The sequence below is a fragment of the Schistosoma mansoni genome, chromosome 1 (assembly GCF_000237925.1).
Source record: "Schistosoma mansoni strain Puerto Rico chromosome 1, complete genome".
Taxonomy (NCBI): domain Eukaryota; kingdom Metazoa; phylum Platyhelminthes; class Trematoda; order Strigeidida; family Schistosomatidae; genus Schistosoma; species Schistosoma mansoni.
In genome coordinates this window covers 14,431,792-14,451,308 of record NC_031495.1, presented here as the reverse complement: position 1 = coordinate 14,451,308, position 19,517 = coordinate 14,431,792, and the positions used below count along the sequence as shown (strand labels likewise).

The window sequence follows — 19,517 nt, the reverse complement described above, 5'->3', positions numbered from 1 at the left end:
CATTATCAAGTTTTGATTTGATAATTTTGAATAAATTCAGCATTGGGTAGATTGTTATCAATAAATAAATATATGTGTAATATCCCAATGAGTAGAAAAATTATATTTGATGATGTTTCGTAACTCAGTGTAAGCTACTTCTTCAGAGAATAAATAATAAATACTTATCCTCTGAAGAAGTGGCTCATACTGAGTCACGAAACATCAGCAAATATAATTTTTCTACTCATTGGGATATTACACATATATTAATTTATTTATAACTGATATGATGTTTTTAAGATATAGGTTATCTAGATACAAGAATACACTGTATACTAAATGTATTTGAAATTATTCATGTAATAAGGGATTTAAAAAAAATGTATTCATTAGTTCAAAACAATTATTTTCTGTGTCGAGAATGGATATTTTAAAATGAACATTAAATCTAATTTGGAAATACGATGTATACTTTACTTTTCCGAATTTCTCATATAGTAAGCGATTTGAAATATAGAAATCATAAAAGAGTAATAAGCATAAATTCATTTTGTATTGTTTGTTTGAATCTTCTCATTGTTGTTGAAGACTGCAGTTGATCAGTCTCTTTTTGCCTTATGTGCACATTGTGCATATTGCCTCGATATAGCCTTAATTCACAAGCATTATAAACAAAGATGGATAATGGCTAGCAATGGAATCCAGAACACACGTTTCGTCCCATTTGTGACTGATGGATGTCAGGACTCAGTAGCTCAGTGGGTGACGTGATGGTGTTTGGAGCGGACGGTACTGGGTTCGAGTCTCAGAGTGAACATCAACTGTGAGATGCAAGTACATCTAGGTGATGAGTCTCGAGTAGGACGAGATGCGCGTCCTGGATTCCACTGCTAGCCACCATACATTTTCGCTCAGTAATAAGCATGGTTTAAAAGTATTTTTTATAACAAAATCAAAATGCATAGTGATCAACCAAAGACAAAAAGAAATTAATCCACATTATTTAACCTTGTAAGTAAACGAAATAATTAACCATAGTTTAATTTTAACAAATCTAAGGATGAATATCATTTGATAACTTCTAAAGAAGCTAAATACGCTGTTTAATCATCACTTTACACTATCATTCATAGTATTCATTTACGTGTTTGATGTCTTTCTATATTCTAGACAAGAGTGAAAGATCTTGAAGATCAATTGGATGAAGAACGTTCTCTACGAATAAAGGTATAGTTAATATTTGTTTCAAAAACAACTTATTTAATTAACAGCTTTAATGTGATTTTCACTAGGATTGGAACATATCACTTGTCAACAAGTCATGAGGTTATCTTCTTTGAAGATTTTCTCTATTCTAAATATTTTATAGAATTTGGTTAAGATAGTGTTTATTCATGCTATCGTATAGTCAATAAGGTATGTTAAAGTATAGAAATACTGTAACAATATACTAATTAAATTACTGTGTAGTTACTTTACAAAATATTATTCTTAAGACAGAGTCTCAAGGTATTAAATTAACTACTAGCTAAAACTCATCAATTCCTTAATCTTAACTGGCTTAGGCTCAATTTATGATATGATGCAATCCACTGAAAATTTTCATCAGTTGTTTAATTCAGCCTAATTATTACGTAACAGCGTTATGTATGTTCGGTTTATGAGCAATTACTCAAATTTATTTTATTACCATCCCTTTCTGATCTCATGAAGTGTTATGAAAGGTTTAACAATGGAAACTAGTGACAAACTCCACTACGGCACCGTACCATAAAAAGGATAGTTTATTAACAAAAATATCCATATTTAATTATTGTTTGTTAAACGTTATTCATATGATCTCAAAATACTTTGCTTAAAACATTAATACTGATGACCAACTAAGTAATATGATATAACTCATTGCCTCACAGAGAATCTCTTTCCGTAAGACCAGCTCAGAATATGGAAATAAAACACACTATATAACCACTGTATATCTGACTCAAAAAATAAGGTTATTAATAATTAACGGCAATTCGGGAAAGTAGAAAAATAGTATAACAGTAGTTGGCAATTAGTCAAACGAAAGCTTACAATGTGAAGGATCCGAAAACATTACAAAGTAAGTATTTGATAAATGTACTTTAAAATTATAAGTATTGATCTCAAAAGTAGCTTCTAAAGTGTGTCATTTTGGTTTATTCATCTTACCCTATTTATTACTTTGCATCATCTTTAAACTTTAACTAATCTTCAAAAATGTCCTATCTGAATAAGATCTTTAGTTGAGTGATAATTTTCGCAAAGGAAATTATAAGACAAAAGTTAAGAAAACTTTATGTACTAAAAACACATGTAGTGTAACTTAATAACGACATTTATGATTACAATCAGCATGAAAACTAGTATAATATTTGGGTTTCTTTTTTTCGTTAATAACTTGTAAAGTGAAAAGAAAAATACCGAAACAGTTTTGTGATTTTGTAATTTTGACAGTGATTTATTTGACCAACTGGAATATTTTCCTTTCATTTTAGTATTTGTTGTTGTATGTTGTTTTGAAGTAACACTAATACTACTACTACTGCTACTACTACTAACAATACTAATACTAACAATACTACTACTACTACTACTAATGATAACCATTATTATTGTTATGATAAGATTGATTCATATTTCCATGTTCATTATATGTGATGAATACGATCAAAAGAGTGACCGATAGATTATATACGAAATATATTATTGAATAATGATGGGTGCCCTATAATATTAAAAATGTTTTGTTTATACTATTTTACTCTAATTGTTTTAAATTTAAAATTATTTAGAATAATAGAATATATAGTTGAGATCATGAATCAATTGAAGCTAGACCACCATGGAAAGCCTGGAAGCACTGGACGGCCGTTTCGTCCAGTGCTTCCAGGTTTTCCATGGAGATTGAAATTTCCTTAAAATTTGTGAAATGTTCCCAATGTCTAAGAAACCAATTCTTTTGAAAACCAGGAAAAACATGGTGGCCGTTGAATCCTAGTATGGGATTTCACAGCCGAACTCACTCATGGCCTGACCAAGGATCAAACCCTAAACCTTCATATCTCTCGGAAATCGTTTAGTTTTTAGACTGCTAAGTTGACATCTTATGATTTGCATTTCCAACTTTGATCAATTTTGGATATTGCTTAACCACCAATGGTGATAAACATACAACAATCCAGGCCTATGTTTCACATCTATGTTAAAAACACGAAGTTCAGCGAAGGAATCTCTTTTCAACGAATTTATTATCGAGCTGCACAGTCGTATATATATGAAAACTTTTTATTAAACTACTAGTTCTGTTAAGACATATGAACAAGGAATAAACGTGATGATGTAATAAGTCTATGATACTAAATTACGTAATATGAATAGTAACAATAAAAGATTGCATGTGGGAAAATAGAAAACCTTGTAAAACTAGAGAATTAATAACGGATTATAACGTGAATAAAGTAAGGTGATCAAAGTGTTTTTGTCACAATGATTAAAGGTAATAGAGGTGTAAAATTAAATATAGTGATATCATGAGCAATTGTGAATAAAATCATGAGGATATGAGACATAAATAAAAGGAGAGGGAAATATTTTCAAATGCGAAATGCAATAATAATAATACATTAAGGCCAATGTTCTCACTTGAGCTCATGGATGTCAAGAGACTCTGCTGTTTCAAGGATTTGGATACGAAAAAATCTAGGTACATTTGGACGAATTGCATAAACAACCTTAAAATCAACCTGTGGATCGGTGGAATGATTAGAGTCATATATATGTCCAAGAATGGAATTTCCAACTGCTTCCCTCTCACCCCTGTAGAACCACACTGGAACATGTTCTCGTATCCGAGTTAAAGGTGAGTGCTAGCTACAGCCTATCTACCTTGCTCCAGAAGAACAGGTGAACTGGTAGATGCGTATGAAGGAGACCAAACGAGGAAGCATATTCTTTATGAATGCAGAAAACAAGTTTCTATAAGTGAACGTTAATCTCAGCTTTGCTGCATAGAATATCTATATTACACTGTGGATTGTGGGAATTAATCTCCATAAACAACGTGCCATTAAATTTGTGAATGAAATAAATTCTTAGACGTCTAGTAAAAATAAAGTTCCAAATCTAAAAATATTTCCTCTGTCTATTTACTTGCAAATACAGGCAAAATCTACGAAGAGGATATTAGCAATTTATTCTTATTCAGAATCTGAAATATTTGAGTGAAGAATTGTTTTCAGTGAATTCTTCTACGGTGATAAATCTGTAATTTTAGCGTTACAAAAGATCGTATTTTAGGGTACACATTGAAAGGCCTTATTGAATTAATCGGTGTTATTAATAGAATATTAGTGGATTACATACGGACTATGTCTTAAATATTAACAAAAAGCATTATTATAATCAAAGGTGGATAGTGGCTAGCAGTGGAATCCAGAACGCGTGTTTCGTCCTATTTAGGACTCATTAACTGGATGTACCTGCATCTCAGAGTTGATGTTCACTCTGGGACTCGAAACCAGTACCTTTCGCTTCAAACGCCATCGCGTTATCCACTCAGCTACTGAGTCTCGATAGGCACTTGCTTGTGCGATGGGGTGAAGTTTGAATTCACTTAGTATTGTTTGTTTGTATCTTCCTATTGATGTTTAGGACTGCAACTCGTCAGTCTCTTATTGGCCATATGTGCATACTGTGCGTATTGCCTCGATATAGCCTTAATCCAAAAACATTATAAGCATTATTAATAAATTTGAAAGGTCAGATTAGATTGGAAAAGAGAAAATTATACCTTAATGTAATGAGTTCAAATCAATAGATTAAAACTGTATAGAATATACGTAATATGTCATGCTAGTTTGTGTAATAATTATGATAGTGAGATGGAAAGTTGATAACACCAAAATAACATATGAACTAAAGAAGATAAATTTGCAATTATTAATATGTCTTAGGAAGATGTAGGATAAAAATATACACAAAAAGAGAAAGTAAAGATTTACAGTATATATTGATAATATTGACCGTGTTCAAAATGGAAGAATCCTATTGTGAGACCTTTTAAACAAAAAAAAGGTTTCACACCTAAATCCGGTTTCTTCCAACTGATATTAATAGCTCCTTCTTTATAAAAGGGGATTAATCTTAAATCATTTGCGAAATCATTCTAGACTTGGTATAAAACTGTGAAAGCTTTCTCTATTTTAATATTATGTTCACTATCTATCATACAGTAAAGTATATCACTACCTACAGATTTGGTGACTATTCTACCTAACCACCTTGAGACTTATTTATGATCATTTGTAACGGATAACTTACTTTCACAAAACAATTTCTCAAAAATTAGAAGGCATCTTGTGATAATTTGAATTATTTGAATTATAGTATAAGCTAATAATCCCAGCAATAACGCAATTTAATCAAGAAGTATTAGATAAGCACGAACGAATTTACTGTATTTGGAATTCAAAATTAGAACAGTCATCAATACAAAGGAGTCATTGGTTCATTCAAACACCACACATCTATACTTGAAAAAAAAGAACAACTTTTTAAGTATTCTCATAGTTGCAAGCGTGAGCCAATTGAAGCTAGACCACCAAGGGAAACCTGGTCTAGCTTCAATTGACTCACGCTTGCAACTATGAAAATACTAAATCTCCACAAAACCCCCTCTGATAACTTTTTAAGTGATAAAAAAATATTTTACTTCTATGACATAGTACCACTAAATGAAACAATCTTCAAACCGAATTTATTACATCATTATAAAATTTGTTTATTTGTTACTATGTATAATTAATTTTAGACAGAAAGGGAGCTTGCCGAAATTAATGCTGAATTCGATATTTTAAATGCAGATTTCCAAAATGCTAGAGAACAAATAAGTCAACAAGTGAGTGTAAAATTCCTTTAGATCTTAAATATTTTCATAAAGATATATTATAGTACTATTTAATAATTACTGAGATGGTAGTTATAGATAATATAGCAGTCATTGTGAATTTCAAACTTACTACTTGTTTATTATTAGAAGGGGTTTTGTGGATATTATAGTAATTTTATTAGTTGAGATCATGAATCACTTGAAACAAGACCACCATGGAAAACCTTGCTCCAAGAGGTATTTCTTGGAGTTCCAGTGAGAAACAGTAACCAGTGAAGTTCAACCAGGTCTGTTGGGAGATAACAACTCACTGAAGACAATCGGTGAATGATTGCTCAATTTCGTGGATTAGTTGAAGTTTGTCATTAACACCGATGGATGCCAGCAGGCTCTGTGGTCTAGTGTTTAAGCGCTCGCGCGCAGGACTGATAGGTCCTGGGTTCGAATCTCGCGAGGTGGGATCGTGGATGCGCACTGCTGAGGAGTCTCACAATAGGACGAAATGGCAGTCCAGTACTTCCAGGTTTTTGATGGTGGTCTAGCTTCAATTGATTCATGATCTCAACTATTAAAATTACCTTTTTATTGGAAATAGAATATTTTTCAATATTTGATTCAAAAACATGTTTGAATGTACTTTGAAACTTAAGAAGGCTTGGTAATATGAAAGAATTAACAGAAATTCATTAAATTAACTGTTTCATTCAATGTATATAGAGAAATATATTTGACTGTAAAGATTAGATATCAAAATATAACATTATTTACTGATTATAAAAATCATTCTAGGAAATCTGTAAACTTGAAATTGTGTAGCTACCTTCATGAATGTCAAATAATTAAAACATTGACTTGTACGAATAATGATAAATTTGATAGGTTATTTGAACCTTAAAGTGAATTACTGTTTCTAATTCAATAGCATATTACTTAAATTTCAGTTGAGACATTATAATTGTTGGAGTAAAGGAAAAAGAAAGCAAGGCAGAAACTTAATTTCTTATGAAATTATTTAAATAACTAATTTGCTAGGTGCCAATCCAACTAAACAATAGTAATTTATATTCATCTCATAAGATGGATCATTTATTTGTTTATTTGGACACAAATATGGGTACAAAGGGGTACCAAAGCGCCGGACATTTTCCTTTTTTCCTCTCAGTTTTGCAAACAACAGTAATGCCGCGAGAAGGCAGTGAGTAGAACTCCCTTGGTAGTGGATACATATGCAAGGCCATGTGAAAGCATTTTGAGAGGAAGAGTAGAATATCCCCACCCTCGACCGTACTAAGGTATTTGGGGGCAATAAGATGGATGATTCGGTTTATTTATGAATGATACTGAAATGTAATACAATGAAGATTTTGTCTGTATAAACTGAACAAACATCATTTTATATTCTCTCCCTTAATGCCTTTGACACGCAATTGATTGAAGAATTTAGTATTCTGATAAATTTGGGGAGCTCTATTTGACTATTAATGTAATTATTTATCAAACCAGAGGCAATTCTCAAAATATATTGTTCATAATCCTAACGTCGGTATTTTAGGACGGATTAAAATTATCAAAACAAGTGCACAACTGCGGTTGGTAACGTACCTTGATTACTATTGTGAAAGCATTTTCGTACTACATGCCCGACATATTAGTTTTTCAGCGAATATTTTTACAAACATACCAACCAAATCTTCCGATTTGCATTCGTAGATAATATGTTGTAGTTTATTACTAATATAGGAATATTAACTGGTTTAATGTTTAAAAATGGTTAGTAAATTCAAATATATTACATTTATTTTATAAAAGGAGGAAACTATCAAAAGACGGGAGCAAGAGTTCGCTCGTGTTCATAGAGAGCTGGGTACAATTCGTGATGCAAATGAAGAAAGTTTGGAAAATTTAAGACGTCGTCATCAAACCACAGTCAATGATCTTAATCTTGAAATAAATGTTCTTCAAAAGGCGAAATCCAAGTTAGTGATTATTTTTAGATTACATTTGATATTATGCCTGATCAGATGTCAGTCAGTACTGCTTCTTTATACTACAAATTCTCTTAAGGATTTAATCACTTAAAATTCAATCGAATTGGTTGTTTCCTTAAATTCATTCTCGTGGTAATCTCGCCGCTGTTGACATACAGTAAAGACAAACTGAATAACCCCTTTACCTCTTTCGCATTAGTCCTATGCATTTTAAACAGCCATTGAATTTCAGTCAATTTTCATTATTTATTTATTCAGGTTGGTTACCTTTAAACTGTTAGATAATGCTAATAATTGTGTTTAAATTTGTTGAATATTTAGAGCTGAAAAAGAAAGATCTGAAATGGCTAGACAACTGGAAAATGCTTTCGCTGAAGTTGAGGATGCTAATAAGGCGAAAGTAAGTAATAATTTAATTTTTTAAAAACATTTATACTTGTTAGGTTAGTGCCAGAAATAGATTCACTAAACACATAACGTTTATGTGATGTCAGCTAATTGTACAATTGTAAATAAACTATAGTTTACTAAGTGAAGGCAATTATCTTCATAATGTTTATTGAATAAAGCGTCTATTGAAAACTTCACAGAATCTATAGACTGTTGGATAAGCAGTGAATTTTTAATGTTACGATCCCAAAATGGTAGTCTAGAGATTTAGGAAAATGTTTCACAGTAATCCATATGTTTATTTTTAAATGAGGTTGTTGGGGCTATGATCTGACTCCAATTAGATCGTATGAATGATCGTTGTCAAAATATACATCCTGTCTATCTTCGTTTGTAATACATGACTTAATCCGCGTTGATGAATAGCGGAGTTGAATAAGTAAAATACGAGAATGGATTTCGAATACATATATTGTACATTCATTGATCTGGACAGGAAATCAGAGGGATGAAGCGAATAGAAGGGAGAGAAGCAGAAATGACAGGCATCGGAGATGGCGGGTAAGCCAACTCGCTTTTGTCAAGCGTTAATCAATATTTATAGTTAGATAAAAATAAATTACAGACGTGATGAATAAGACAAAAAGTGTACGCACAAATATGAGCTCATACAAAAACAGTCACGGTTGATCAGTGAATAATTAGCAAAATCATGGTGGGTAGGTAAATTGGCTTGTCCTGAAGCTATAATAAGGTATATGGGCTTAACATATCAACCGACAATACAAGGTTACGATTACTACCGATAAATGAACGTGAACTTGAGTTTAAGTTAGGACATTGTTTGCCTAGTTGTTGGTATATTTATTATAATAAATGGCCGTTTACAATATCTGATTGCATTTAATAGTGGGTAAAAGAAAAATATAAAATATGTATTCACCCTACAACTGAATGTATCTCAGATACTCACTGATTTCAATCTTATCTACTTGAACTTAACACTTAACGATTCAAACTTTAAAATATTCAAATAGGTAATATGCTAGCATAGATCAAATGATGCTGTTTTCACAGTATACTCAGTCAAAACTTTCTTCGTATTTCAAATGTATCTCAGTGTGAGAATACTGGTCAAGACGTTTATCTTTTTATTTTCAAGAACTGACGTGATTGCGTTATATGTCATGGAGACAAAAATCTTTTTAGACACTTTCAGTTGCTTTCATACCACCATAAATTTATAATACTGTAACATAATGAAGAGTTAATAATAAATGTTCGTCCATAGACAAAGTATATTAGAATATCAAAACCAGATGATGGATGTAAACTACACGAGAAAACCATCCGACTAAACTGATCGTGGGAAATCACCAACTAAGAAGTGATAAAAGATACTATGTATTTTTTCAAGTGACAGCAGTTCCCCAGTTTTAAACTGTTTCTGACTTTCTGCCAACAATACTTTTTAAATAGATCATCAATTAGAAAAATATCTTCAAAACTAATCCATCACTATTTGAAGTGATGAGGCTAATGTGGATGAGTAATCTTTAGATAAAACTTTACTGTCGACTTGAAATTACGCTGTGAATAACATTCGTACTTTTTTACTTCTTGTTGATAATGATACTAGACTGTTAAAATAAGAAATTTATGGCTGAAACGGTGATGAAAGTTAAAACACTATTATGATTTCCTGTATCCTGTTAGATTTTCAAGGGTATATAACGGATTATGATGCCACAATAGACTTCTTATTCATTCCAAGTTATTGTAAAAATAACATATGTATACTTTGCAAAATTATTCACTATATAGATGCCAACCTATATTATCACACAAAACCCAAAAATTACCCAGTTGATTTTGATTAGCTTAGCAGTGTTACCGATGTTCAACGAATGAAAAAAAAATTATTAATTTTCTGAACTCCTAACTGTCACTTAATAGCGAATCGTATAAACAATTAAGTTTTCTCTGCCTAACCGTAATGCAATGTTTCTGTTTAGAAGACAAAAATAACCATATACGACTCCACGTAAGTGAAAAGATCGACATATACGGATTTGCTGGACATAAGAGACAGACTGTAACTGTATCTCAATACATTTATTCTACATTGAATAATGGTCTTATTCTAAATAGACTTTAACTTAATCAATAAAATGTTATCTGAAACCAATTCACTAATGATAAAAGGTTAAAAATTGTTAAAACTTATTAGAGCAACTGACTTACAATCCCTAAAATACATATTTATATTGTGTATATGTATCTGAAGTATTTTATCTTATGCCGGTCTAATGTTAAACGACACCGTGATCCACTTCGCCCATATGAAAAAGTTGAACAACTGTTAAAATCCATGTATAAAGTAACGGTTTTTTCTCTCTGCTAACCAGACTGTTGCTCAATCAAAACAAGAAACACTTGAATCTCAAACTATAAGACTGAGAGCGAACTATGAAGAGAGTCAAAAACGTATTACAGAACTTAATTCACAAAATGCTCAACTCATTGCTGAAGCAACTGAACAGTCTAGAACTATAGAAAAGTTAAATACATCTTTGGCAAGTTGTCAGAGAGCGCAATCTATTGCTGAATCAGTAGCAGAAGACCATAAGAGAGCTTTAGAAGAAGAAATAAAGGTATGTTAGTTTTTTTTAAATAAAAGGACAAACTATTAAACAAAATAGCCCATTGAGAAACGTAGGCTAAATCCCATTTGTCAAGTTTTAACAATACGATAGAGCTGAATATTGAATTTTAAGTTTTTGTTTGTTTTGTGAGTTGACTGGTTAACATAATCTAACTTAATTTAGAAAACTGCTAAAAACTAAGAAGTACTGGATAGCTATTTCGTCCTAGCATGTGACGTCTCAGAATTCTTAGTCTATAGCTTTATCATGGTTGCCAAATCAAAGTCAGTCAGTGATGTGAAACTTCAATCCAGCAGCAGTCCCCTAAATGCCCTAAGTCACAATCATCCTGTCCTTATTAGTGACTAACTGAGAGAGGTAGATTCAAGAGTTCTAATAAGAAGCAGTGACCGCTGGAATTCACCCAGGTTGAGTATGATACAAATGACCATGAATAATGGTCATACAATGTCGCCAATCGACTAGGATAAGTTATTTAAAAAATTGGTTACAAGAACCGTGGTTCGACAGTTAAAAGCTAGTTGTGAGGCCCGAGGATTATAGGATTGGGTCGATAGGATTGAGGTGAGAGACAAAAACTACTCCGGAGTCCTGCTTCTTTGTGCGTTTGATCCAACATGTCGGACTACGTTACAGGGAACATTTTACAACAGATCGTTAAAGACGATTCTAGCTTTAAAAAAAATTCTACATGAGTTTATACTCATCGAATAACTTTTGGTTGTGTTTATTTTGAGTTAACTGTTTGCTTATAAGTCTTTTATCTACTGCGTTAAGATAAGTTTCTTATTAGTTACGTGTCCTTTCTTCTGAAATTCTCGGAGTCAATAATTTTGCTCTTCTAATTAATCATAACTCATTTCCTTCGCATCAATTCGGAAAGATGACCATGCATTTCGAAACTTACCGTATTTCTTCTCTATAATAAGTTCATTAAGCTGAAGACTTATGAGATACCAAATCTAAGATAAACAATAGTTGCGTAGATAAAATACGCTTCTAAAACAAGATCATTTTAGGTTTGTTAGAACTAAAAAAAATTTTTTTTTCTCGGAAAAACTCTTAAATAGCAACAAAAAACTAAGATTGATTTTTTAACAATGATAAGCTCTTGTTCATGTAGCATTAATGAATACTTTCAAAAGGGAAATGATATTTGTGACTAAAACTTCACATTTATCTAAAAGTTGACATATAACGTCAATCTTTTATTTCTCTTATCAAAATTTGTCATAAAATGTTTATTATGCTTCATAATAGATTTTCACTTCAGTATCTTATCTATGAACAATCTAAGTAATAGGTTTAGGGTGTAAGTATTGTAATAGAATATGAATCTATGGTCATTATATCTAATACCATTTTATGATGTGTTGTATGTATAAGTAACCGCATTAAGTTAACATAAACAGTTGAACAATCAAAATAAATGAAGAAATGAAATACTATGGAAGCCAAAAATATTAAAGTAAACACCTATATTACATAAAGACTTGTGGGCATTCCATAAAAAAACTTAATTCAGTAAGTGAATAATTGATCTAAGTGAGTCGATCACATGTCCATGTTGGGATCAGTTTGTCTTACTAGTGTTTTTTCAGTGAAGTTGTTTTCTGTGGGATGGGGTTATGACCCCATGCCCAACCCTCCTCTTTTATCCAGGCTTGGGACTGGTAGTAACCTTTAGAGAGCTACAGATGGAGTTATCAATCTGTCTCTCTGTAATAGAAATCTGTTGCATCTATATTTATCCAAAGTTACGTTCTGTTATCTATTGGAAGGGTACATTCATAGTTAGTCTGGATACTAAATCATAATGACAAACAAAAGAAGATGGTTAAATGTTCATCTTCAGACTGTCAAATCCTTTAAAATTAATGTTCATTTTAATGATACAGATAATCAACTATTTACAATTCATTGAAAAAAAACTTTTTGTCTTATTTTCTATAGACTAGAACTTTGGTACAAAGTAAATTAAATACAGTACAACAAGAATTGGATACATTAATTCATAGAGCAGATGATGAAGCTGAAAGTGTTGTGAAACTTCAAACTCAAGTCACTAGACTTACAAGTGAATTAACACAAACTAAATCAAAATATGAAAAAGAATTCAATGAAAAAACTGAAGAATTTGATGAACTCAAGTATATAATCTGTTAATTATTAATGATTCTATAGTAAATAATTACAGAATTTACTTTAATATGATACTAGATTACGTAATACGAGTAATAACATTAGATTTAGATTTCTATTACGTCATCTTGGTTATTCGTGTTCATATTTCCTCACGGAATTAGTACTTTAACAAAACATATATATATATATATATATATATATAATGACCATATGCTCACTGGTGACTGGCTTCATGAGACATTTCCTGGAGTTCTAGTGAGAAGCAGTAACCACTGGAGTTCAACCAGGTCTGTTAGGAGATATCAACTCATTGAAGACATTGGTGAATGGTTGCCAAACTTCGTGGATAGGTTGAAGTTAGACATTAACACCATCGGATGCCGGCTCAGTGGTCTACTGGTTAAGCACTCACGCGTGAGACTGATATGTCCTGGGTTCGAATCTAGAGATTGTACGATTGTACAGCTTGATGATAGATTCGTTGAAAAGAGATCCCTTTGAGGAACTCCGTGTTTTTAATTTTTAATGTTTAAATGAGAATTATCTGTCATTTAATATGATATATTTATTTTATTTAATTGATCTTAATTATTTTTCATTTCTAAATATTATGACAAGTAAATATGTGACCAGATTATTCGAAGTATACTGCATAAATACGACTTATTTTATAGATCAACTTCTTCTTTTCATAATTATATCGAAGTTTATAAAAAGGTTTAACCATTTTGAATAACAAAATATTTGTTAAGCAAAACAACAGATCAATAAATTGGAAAAATTGAGAGATGATTGAATATATACAGTTGAAATCATGAGTCATTTGAGGCTAGACCACCAAGGAAAACCTGAAAGCACTAGACGGCCGTTTCGTTCTATTGTGGGACACCCCATTAGTGCGCATCCACGATCCCGCCTCGCGAGATTCAAATCCAGGGCCTACCAACCTCGCGCGCGAGTGTCTAATCTCTAGACCACTGAGCCGGCATCCAACGGTGTTAATGTCTAACTTCAACCTATCCACGAAGTTGAGCAACCATTCACCAATGTCATCAGTGAGTTGATATCTCCTAACAGACCTGGTTGAACTCCACTGGTTACTGTTTCTCACTGGAACTCCAGGAAATACCTCTTGAAGCCAGTCACTAGTGAACATATGATAATTATCCAGGTTTTCCATGGTGATTTGGCTTCAATTGACTCATGATTTCAACTATATAAAATTGCTAAAATCTTCACAAAATCCCCTTCTGATAAAAATGATTGATTTACTTGTGACCTTGGTTTTCATCCTTTAACAGTTACTGATTGTCTACAGATAACTTACTTGTATTATCTGAGTTAAATATATTCCATTTGCCAACTAATGGTTCTATCTTTAGAGTTTTATCAAATCAACTAAATCATCACAGCATTAGGTACTCTGCTTTCACAAATTAAGACGGTGTGAGTGATGACGGATTTCAGAAATGTGTTAAATTTTACTAGAAGCTAGTGACTTTCTTGTTGATAAAATGAATACCAAAATTTTGTGAAATGGCTAATTTATTTATTAGTCAAGTAAGATAAATGTATAAAATTCATAACTACTTCAAATAGAATATTCGAAGACATGATTTCGTTTTGGTCATGTAATTAGTTTAGCTAGTGTCATTTTTTAACTTCAAGCGTGCCATTCTTTCCCTCTTAGTTGATTATGAATATAGCATCGAAACTGAAGATGGTTTCTCAACTATCAATCAAGTTTCTAGTAATTTCTAAAAAACATTACTCGTACTCCATACAGCTGAAACAATCGGTATGAGTTCACATAAACTTTATGTATTACAAAAAAGACAAATCCAACTAGATTGCTAATTTTGGCTCACATTATGGTCGTTTATATTGTTCGTTCCGATTTGGTCCATTCCTTTCCTTTATGACTTGCACTTCTTTCTTTAATTATACATTCATCTTCCTAATTTTACTTAATATTCATATCAATACTATTATTGTTATTATTATCATAACAACTATGAAACAACAATTTCTATTTTGTATTAAAATGTCAGAACCCATACTTCACCTTAAAGTATACAGTTCATATCCTTTATGCATGACCTGTCTTGACATTACCAATGAAATTATTAAATATTTCTTGGTAATTTGTAATATTCAAGACTCAGTCAATGTGAAATTTACCATTTTCAGTTCATAATATGGATTAAACCGAATTTAATATATTTTGTGCTCTGTAACATAAAAATACTTTTACATATATGGCTGTACAGCTTAATGTAGAAGTTATCGAAGTTACCGACCTTTTGTCCATTAATAAGTCAATATCTAACAGTACTAGGACAAAAGAACTGATCAATATACCTTACTTTTCAGCTGTTGTTTACCTCAGTGATATAATGTATATACTGAATAATTTAAACAAACTCATTCACCAGCAGTAAGTTATTTTACTCTGTAGAATAAAATGATTCAATTTATGATAATAAACTTTAATACGTTTTATTAATTGATTACTGTTAGACGTCGTTTGAACAATCGTATCAATGAATTAACAGAATCCTATGAACTTGAACGTGGTCGAGTTATTAGTCTTGAACGTACCAAGAATCAATTAGCTAATCAATGTCAAGAAATACAATCTCAATTAGATAATGTGAGTCCAGATTTTACATAATTTACTAATCACATATATATACGATACATTTTAGTGATTGGAACTAACAAACACGACCCATAAGTGTGGCCGATGTGACTAATATTTAAATAAACTTATATAAGCAATGTTCTCCTTAATTTTGTTATCGTTTAGTTAGATCCCCCAAAATGATCTTTTCTTATGGTTTGGAAACGTTAAACCTGTCCTAGAATATTTTCACACAAACCTACAAATTGAACGTCACAAGAATCATAAGCACTCTGTTTCCGACTATTCACACAAACATTTAATCGATTTAATAAGGAAAATTTTTTGGATTTGAATTCCACCACTGTTGATATTTTGGATTTACTTAACAAATGCTTGTTGGCAAATATTTAACATCCGTGGTAAAATCAATTCTTACCTTGATTCAGTAACCCATAAGATAACGTCACAACGTTTGGAGTAACGAAGCGTGGGTCGAAATCTGTGGAGGAGTATTAATTCTAAAATACTGACAACCTGTTAACTTTATAACGTTTGGTAATAATAGTAAACTCCATGCTGTTAAAACAATAAGATAACTTAATTTCTAGATAGTATATCATTGTTTAACATTTTCAGTTGTTTGCTGAATGCACTGAACAAACTCAAACTATCAAAAGTTTGGAAAGTCAAAAGACAGAACTGGAAGCGGTTTTAGAGGAAACTCAAACTGAAGAAAGCAATTTACGAACAAAATGTGGTTTGTTACAAAGGGATCTTATTCAAGTTAGAGCTGTTAAATCTGAACTGGAGGAACGTTTGACAGTGCTGGAGAAAGAGAACAAACAAAATGCTGGTAATAATGTCAACTTGACTAGTTGTATAGTGAAATGCATAGTTATCTCCTTTTCTTCAATTATTTCAGTGAAATTCAGGACTCTCCTCCGTCCTGTTTCAAACTCGTCAGCTATACATGAATTTAAATTATTTCAGAATTTGTTTCAAGAAAGTAACGAATCATACTTTCATGTCAAAATGTACCAGTATAGGTATGAGAATAAAAATTATAAATGTGATGGTGACAATAAGATCTGATCAAAAGTGTTCACTTAAGCATTCATGTTTTGTTCTATCGATATACTTTAAAGGATACTGAATCTATGGCATACTACTTAGTTCAGTTGAAGAATATAATTTTTGTTAAAACACCAGCTATACTATCATAAAATTCCGATGTGAAAAAATGTCTTATTTCGCTACATAGATTTTTTCTGGTAAACTTGAATGGTCACATTTTTGTGACCAAATTTCTGCACTAAGTCAACACGGAAATGTGAGTACTAGAAAATTTCGAATAAATTGAATATTTCTAGATTGTTAGTGATAAAAACGATGGAACATTTGTGATATCCCAGTGAGAAGAAAATTGAATTTCTGAGGTTTATCCGCCTAGTACAAAACGCTTCTGAAGATGATAAGTAACCGAAATGAATTCAATACTGGAAACACTTTTAAGAGTTAAAATAGTAGCGTTTTAGGGCTAGCTCATCATAACTAAGAAAGAAAATGTACTATATTTGAAATTGTGATGATCTTAATCACTTTTAGTCCTTATTTTCTTGTCTTTATGCAGCATTTAATGGGTAAGTATCTATACACACATTTTTCATGCGGTCAGTTTGACTAAACAACAGAAGTTGTGAAGACAGACTACTGAATGTCAACTACTTCCTGAATACCCAAGGTTTGATCCCTGACGTTATTATTGGTACAGATTGCTTAAGGTTCTCATGTAAAACGACAAAAGTGTCCACTGACCCTTTGTTTTCTAAGATTGTTGAATTCGACCTGTGATATAAACTATTTTTAATTTCACAAATGAGGCGGAACTGAAAGTCTGAAACTGTCTGATATAACTTGGATTGGATTACGAATTAAAATCAAAATTTGCTGTAATTTACTGGCTGGTTTTGTTGAAAAGCTCAAAAACAAATTATCTCTCGTCAATTTTTGAACTATGAATAGTTATGCGTTTACTGACGTAAATAACTGAAAAAGCTTTGGAATATAAAATAAAAATGATTTTTCAGAGGTTTACATATCGATAAATTTAATTTTAGGTTGATATACATGTATGATACTCAATTTTAAGAATCTACATATTCCACTGGGTATTTTATCGACCCGCTAAGTTAAAGAATGATGTCCAAAATATGTGTAGAGGTAGCCTGAAGTAAATGTATTGATTTTAACATACCACTTTTTTTAATAGACAGCTCATTATTGTTACGTGGTAAAAAGGTTATTGTTCTGAATTAAGAAAAGTATTATCACCTTCATGTATATTCATATGCTAAGTTAGAAAATTTCAGTATGTATCCATTTACACCTATGCAAAATTCAAAATTCCAAATAGTATATGCTTACAGTTACTGAAAGCAGACAACTGAATGTGTTACATAAACAATCTAATTAGATATTATCAAAGGCCCCAAAAAAACATGGGATTTTTTTAATTTGTATATAATTGGAAGTAAATATAGGCTTACTTGTATTTCCTTAAGTTATTCTCCAAACTAAAAAGAAGCCCATAAGTTTTGAATCCCATATAGGAAGACAAAATTTCATGCAGTTCGAAAGTATTTTTTGTTAAATATGATTGATTCTCCATATAATATGCACCTATACTAGTTTTTACTTGTATGATCAAACAAAATGATTTTCAGATGGTGGAGAAGATTTGTATCTCAGGTGGATGATTTTGATATAGTTTTGTTCTCTGAGCTGGATCTTTTGGTCGTGGAGCTCCACAACCTAAAAAAAGATCCTGAAATATACCTTTTCGATTCAATTTTTTCGTTGAAATCCATAGACTATTACTTAATTCTCTACTCGGACTAGGTAGATGTATGGAGTCATATAAACAAACGATTTATATTCATATCAGATTCTAATATAACTTTAATAAGTTCAATACTATTTATCATTTTATATATGTGTATGTATCAAGAAAAATTAAAAGAAACTAAAGAACGTTTATCAGTTGTTAATCGACAAGTTACTGATTTGGAGAGCTCTCGAGCAAGATTAGAAGCTGAAAGAGATAATCTAGACTCTACACTAAAGGATACAGAAGATGCCTTACATGAATGTGAAGTAAGTTTTTACATTTTTGAGAAAATGTTTGTGTAAAGTTTAAATGAAAAAAACTAATTACAGGTTAATATAGTAGTTTGTTTAGTTTTCTTGTTGTTAGGAAAACTGCTACAAACTGACAGATAACTATAGAATTTGATGAATAACTTAGTGCCTTGGTCTTTTACGATCCATAATCTGATAAAAAGTATCGTGTAACTACAAGACCCACAACTAAACTAAATCAGATTTATTGCTCGTAACAGAAGGCGATTTAATACAGGTTCACATAGTGACGTAGGTTTAATACAATGATTCCTAACCCAAAATGCATTTTTTGAAAATTGACAGACGGTTTAATGATTGAAAGCCTTGACAACAGAGGACTGATCACCAAAACTTTCTATTAATAGTCAATAGCATATTCGTTTGAATAAAATTAGTTAATATACACACGAGGTTTAAAATGTATATCGTTGTAAGTAGTTCAACATCCAATAAATCTCAAAACCCTTTGTCAAGCTTTTCGTGTGCCAATTCTGAGGGCATTATTTTCATTTTGGATGAATGAGGCAAATACTCTCATGCATTTAACTGTTCCTTGGATTTCAACTTACTATCTTATTTCTAATGCAACTTTTTAAGGTTTTAAGTGTACGAGTACACATTAGAAAATC

The 19,517-nt window shown here is 31.5% G+C and overlaps 1 protein-coding gene and 1 non-coding gene across 2 annotated transcripts in view; one reads left to right on the top strand and one right to left on the bottom strand.

Annotated features, from left to right (window-relative positions):
- Positions 1–19,517, top strand: part of Smp_035210 (putative hypothetical protein) — a gene marked incomplete at its 5' end in the record, with an annotated part of 32,520 nt that overhangs the window by 4,097 nt on the left and 8,906 nt on the right. Inside the window, 8 exons of the mRNA XM_018793363.1 lie at positions 5,816–5,902; positions 7,703–7,869; positions 8,203–8,281; positions 10,680–10,925; positions 12,891–13,087; positions 15,603–15,735; positions 16,345–16,561; positions 18,716–18,861. Coding sequence (XP_018647884.1) covers positions 5,816–5,902; positions 7,703–7,869; positions 8,203–8,281; positions 10,680–10,925; positions 12,891–13,087; positions 15,603–15,735; positions 16,345–16,561; positions 18,716–18,861 — 1,272 coding nt within the window. The remainder of the gene's footprint in view (positions 1–5,815; positions 5,903–7,702; positions 7,870–8,202; positions 8,282–10,679; positions 10,926–12,890; positions 13,088–15,602; positions 15,736–16,344; positions 16,562–18,715; positions 18,862–19,517) is intronic.
- Smp_tRNA_00481_Gln_TTG.1.1 lies at positions 4,505–4,571 on the bottom strand. Its single transcript has one exon. It is a non-coding gene (tRNA).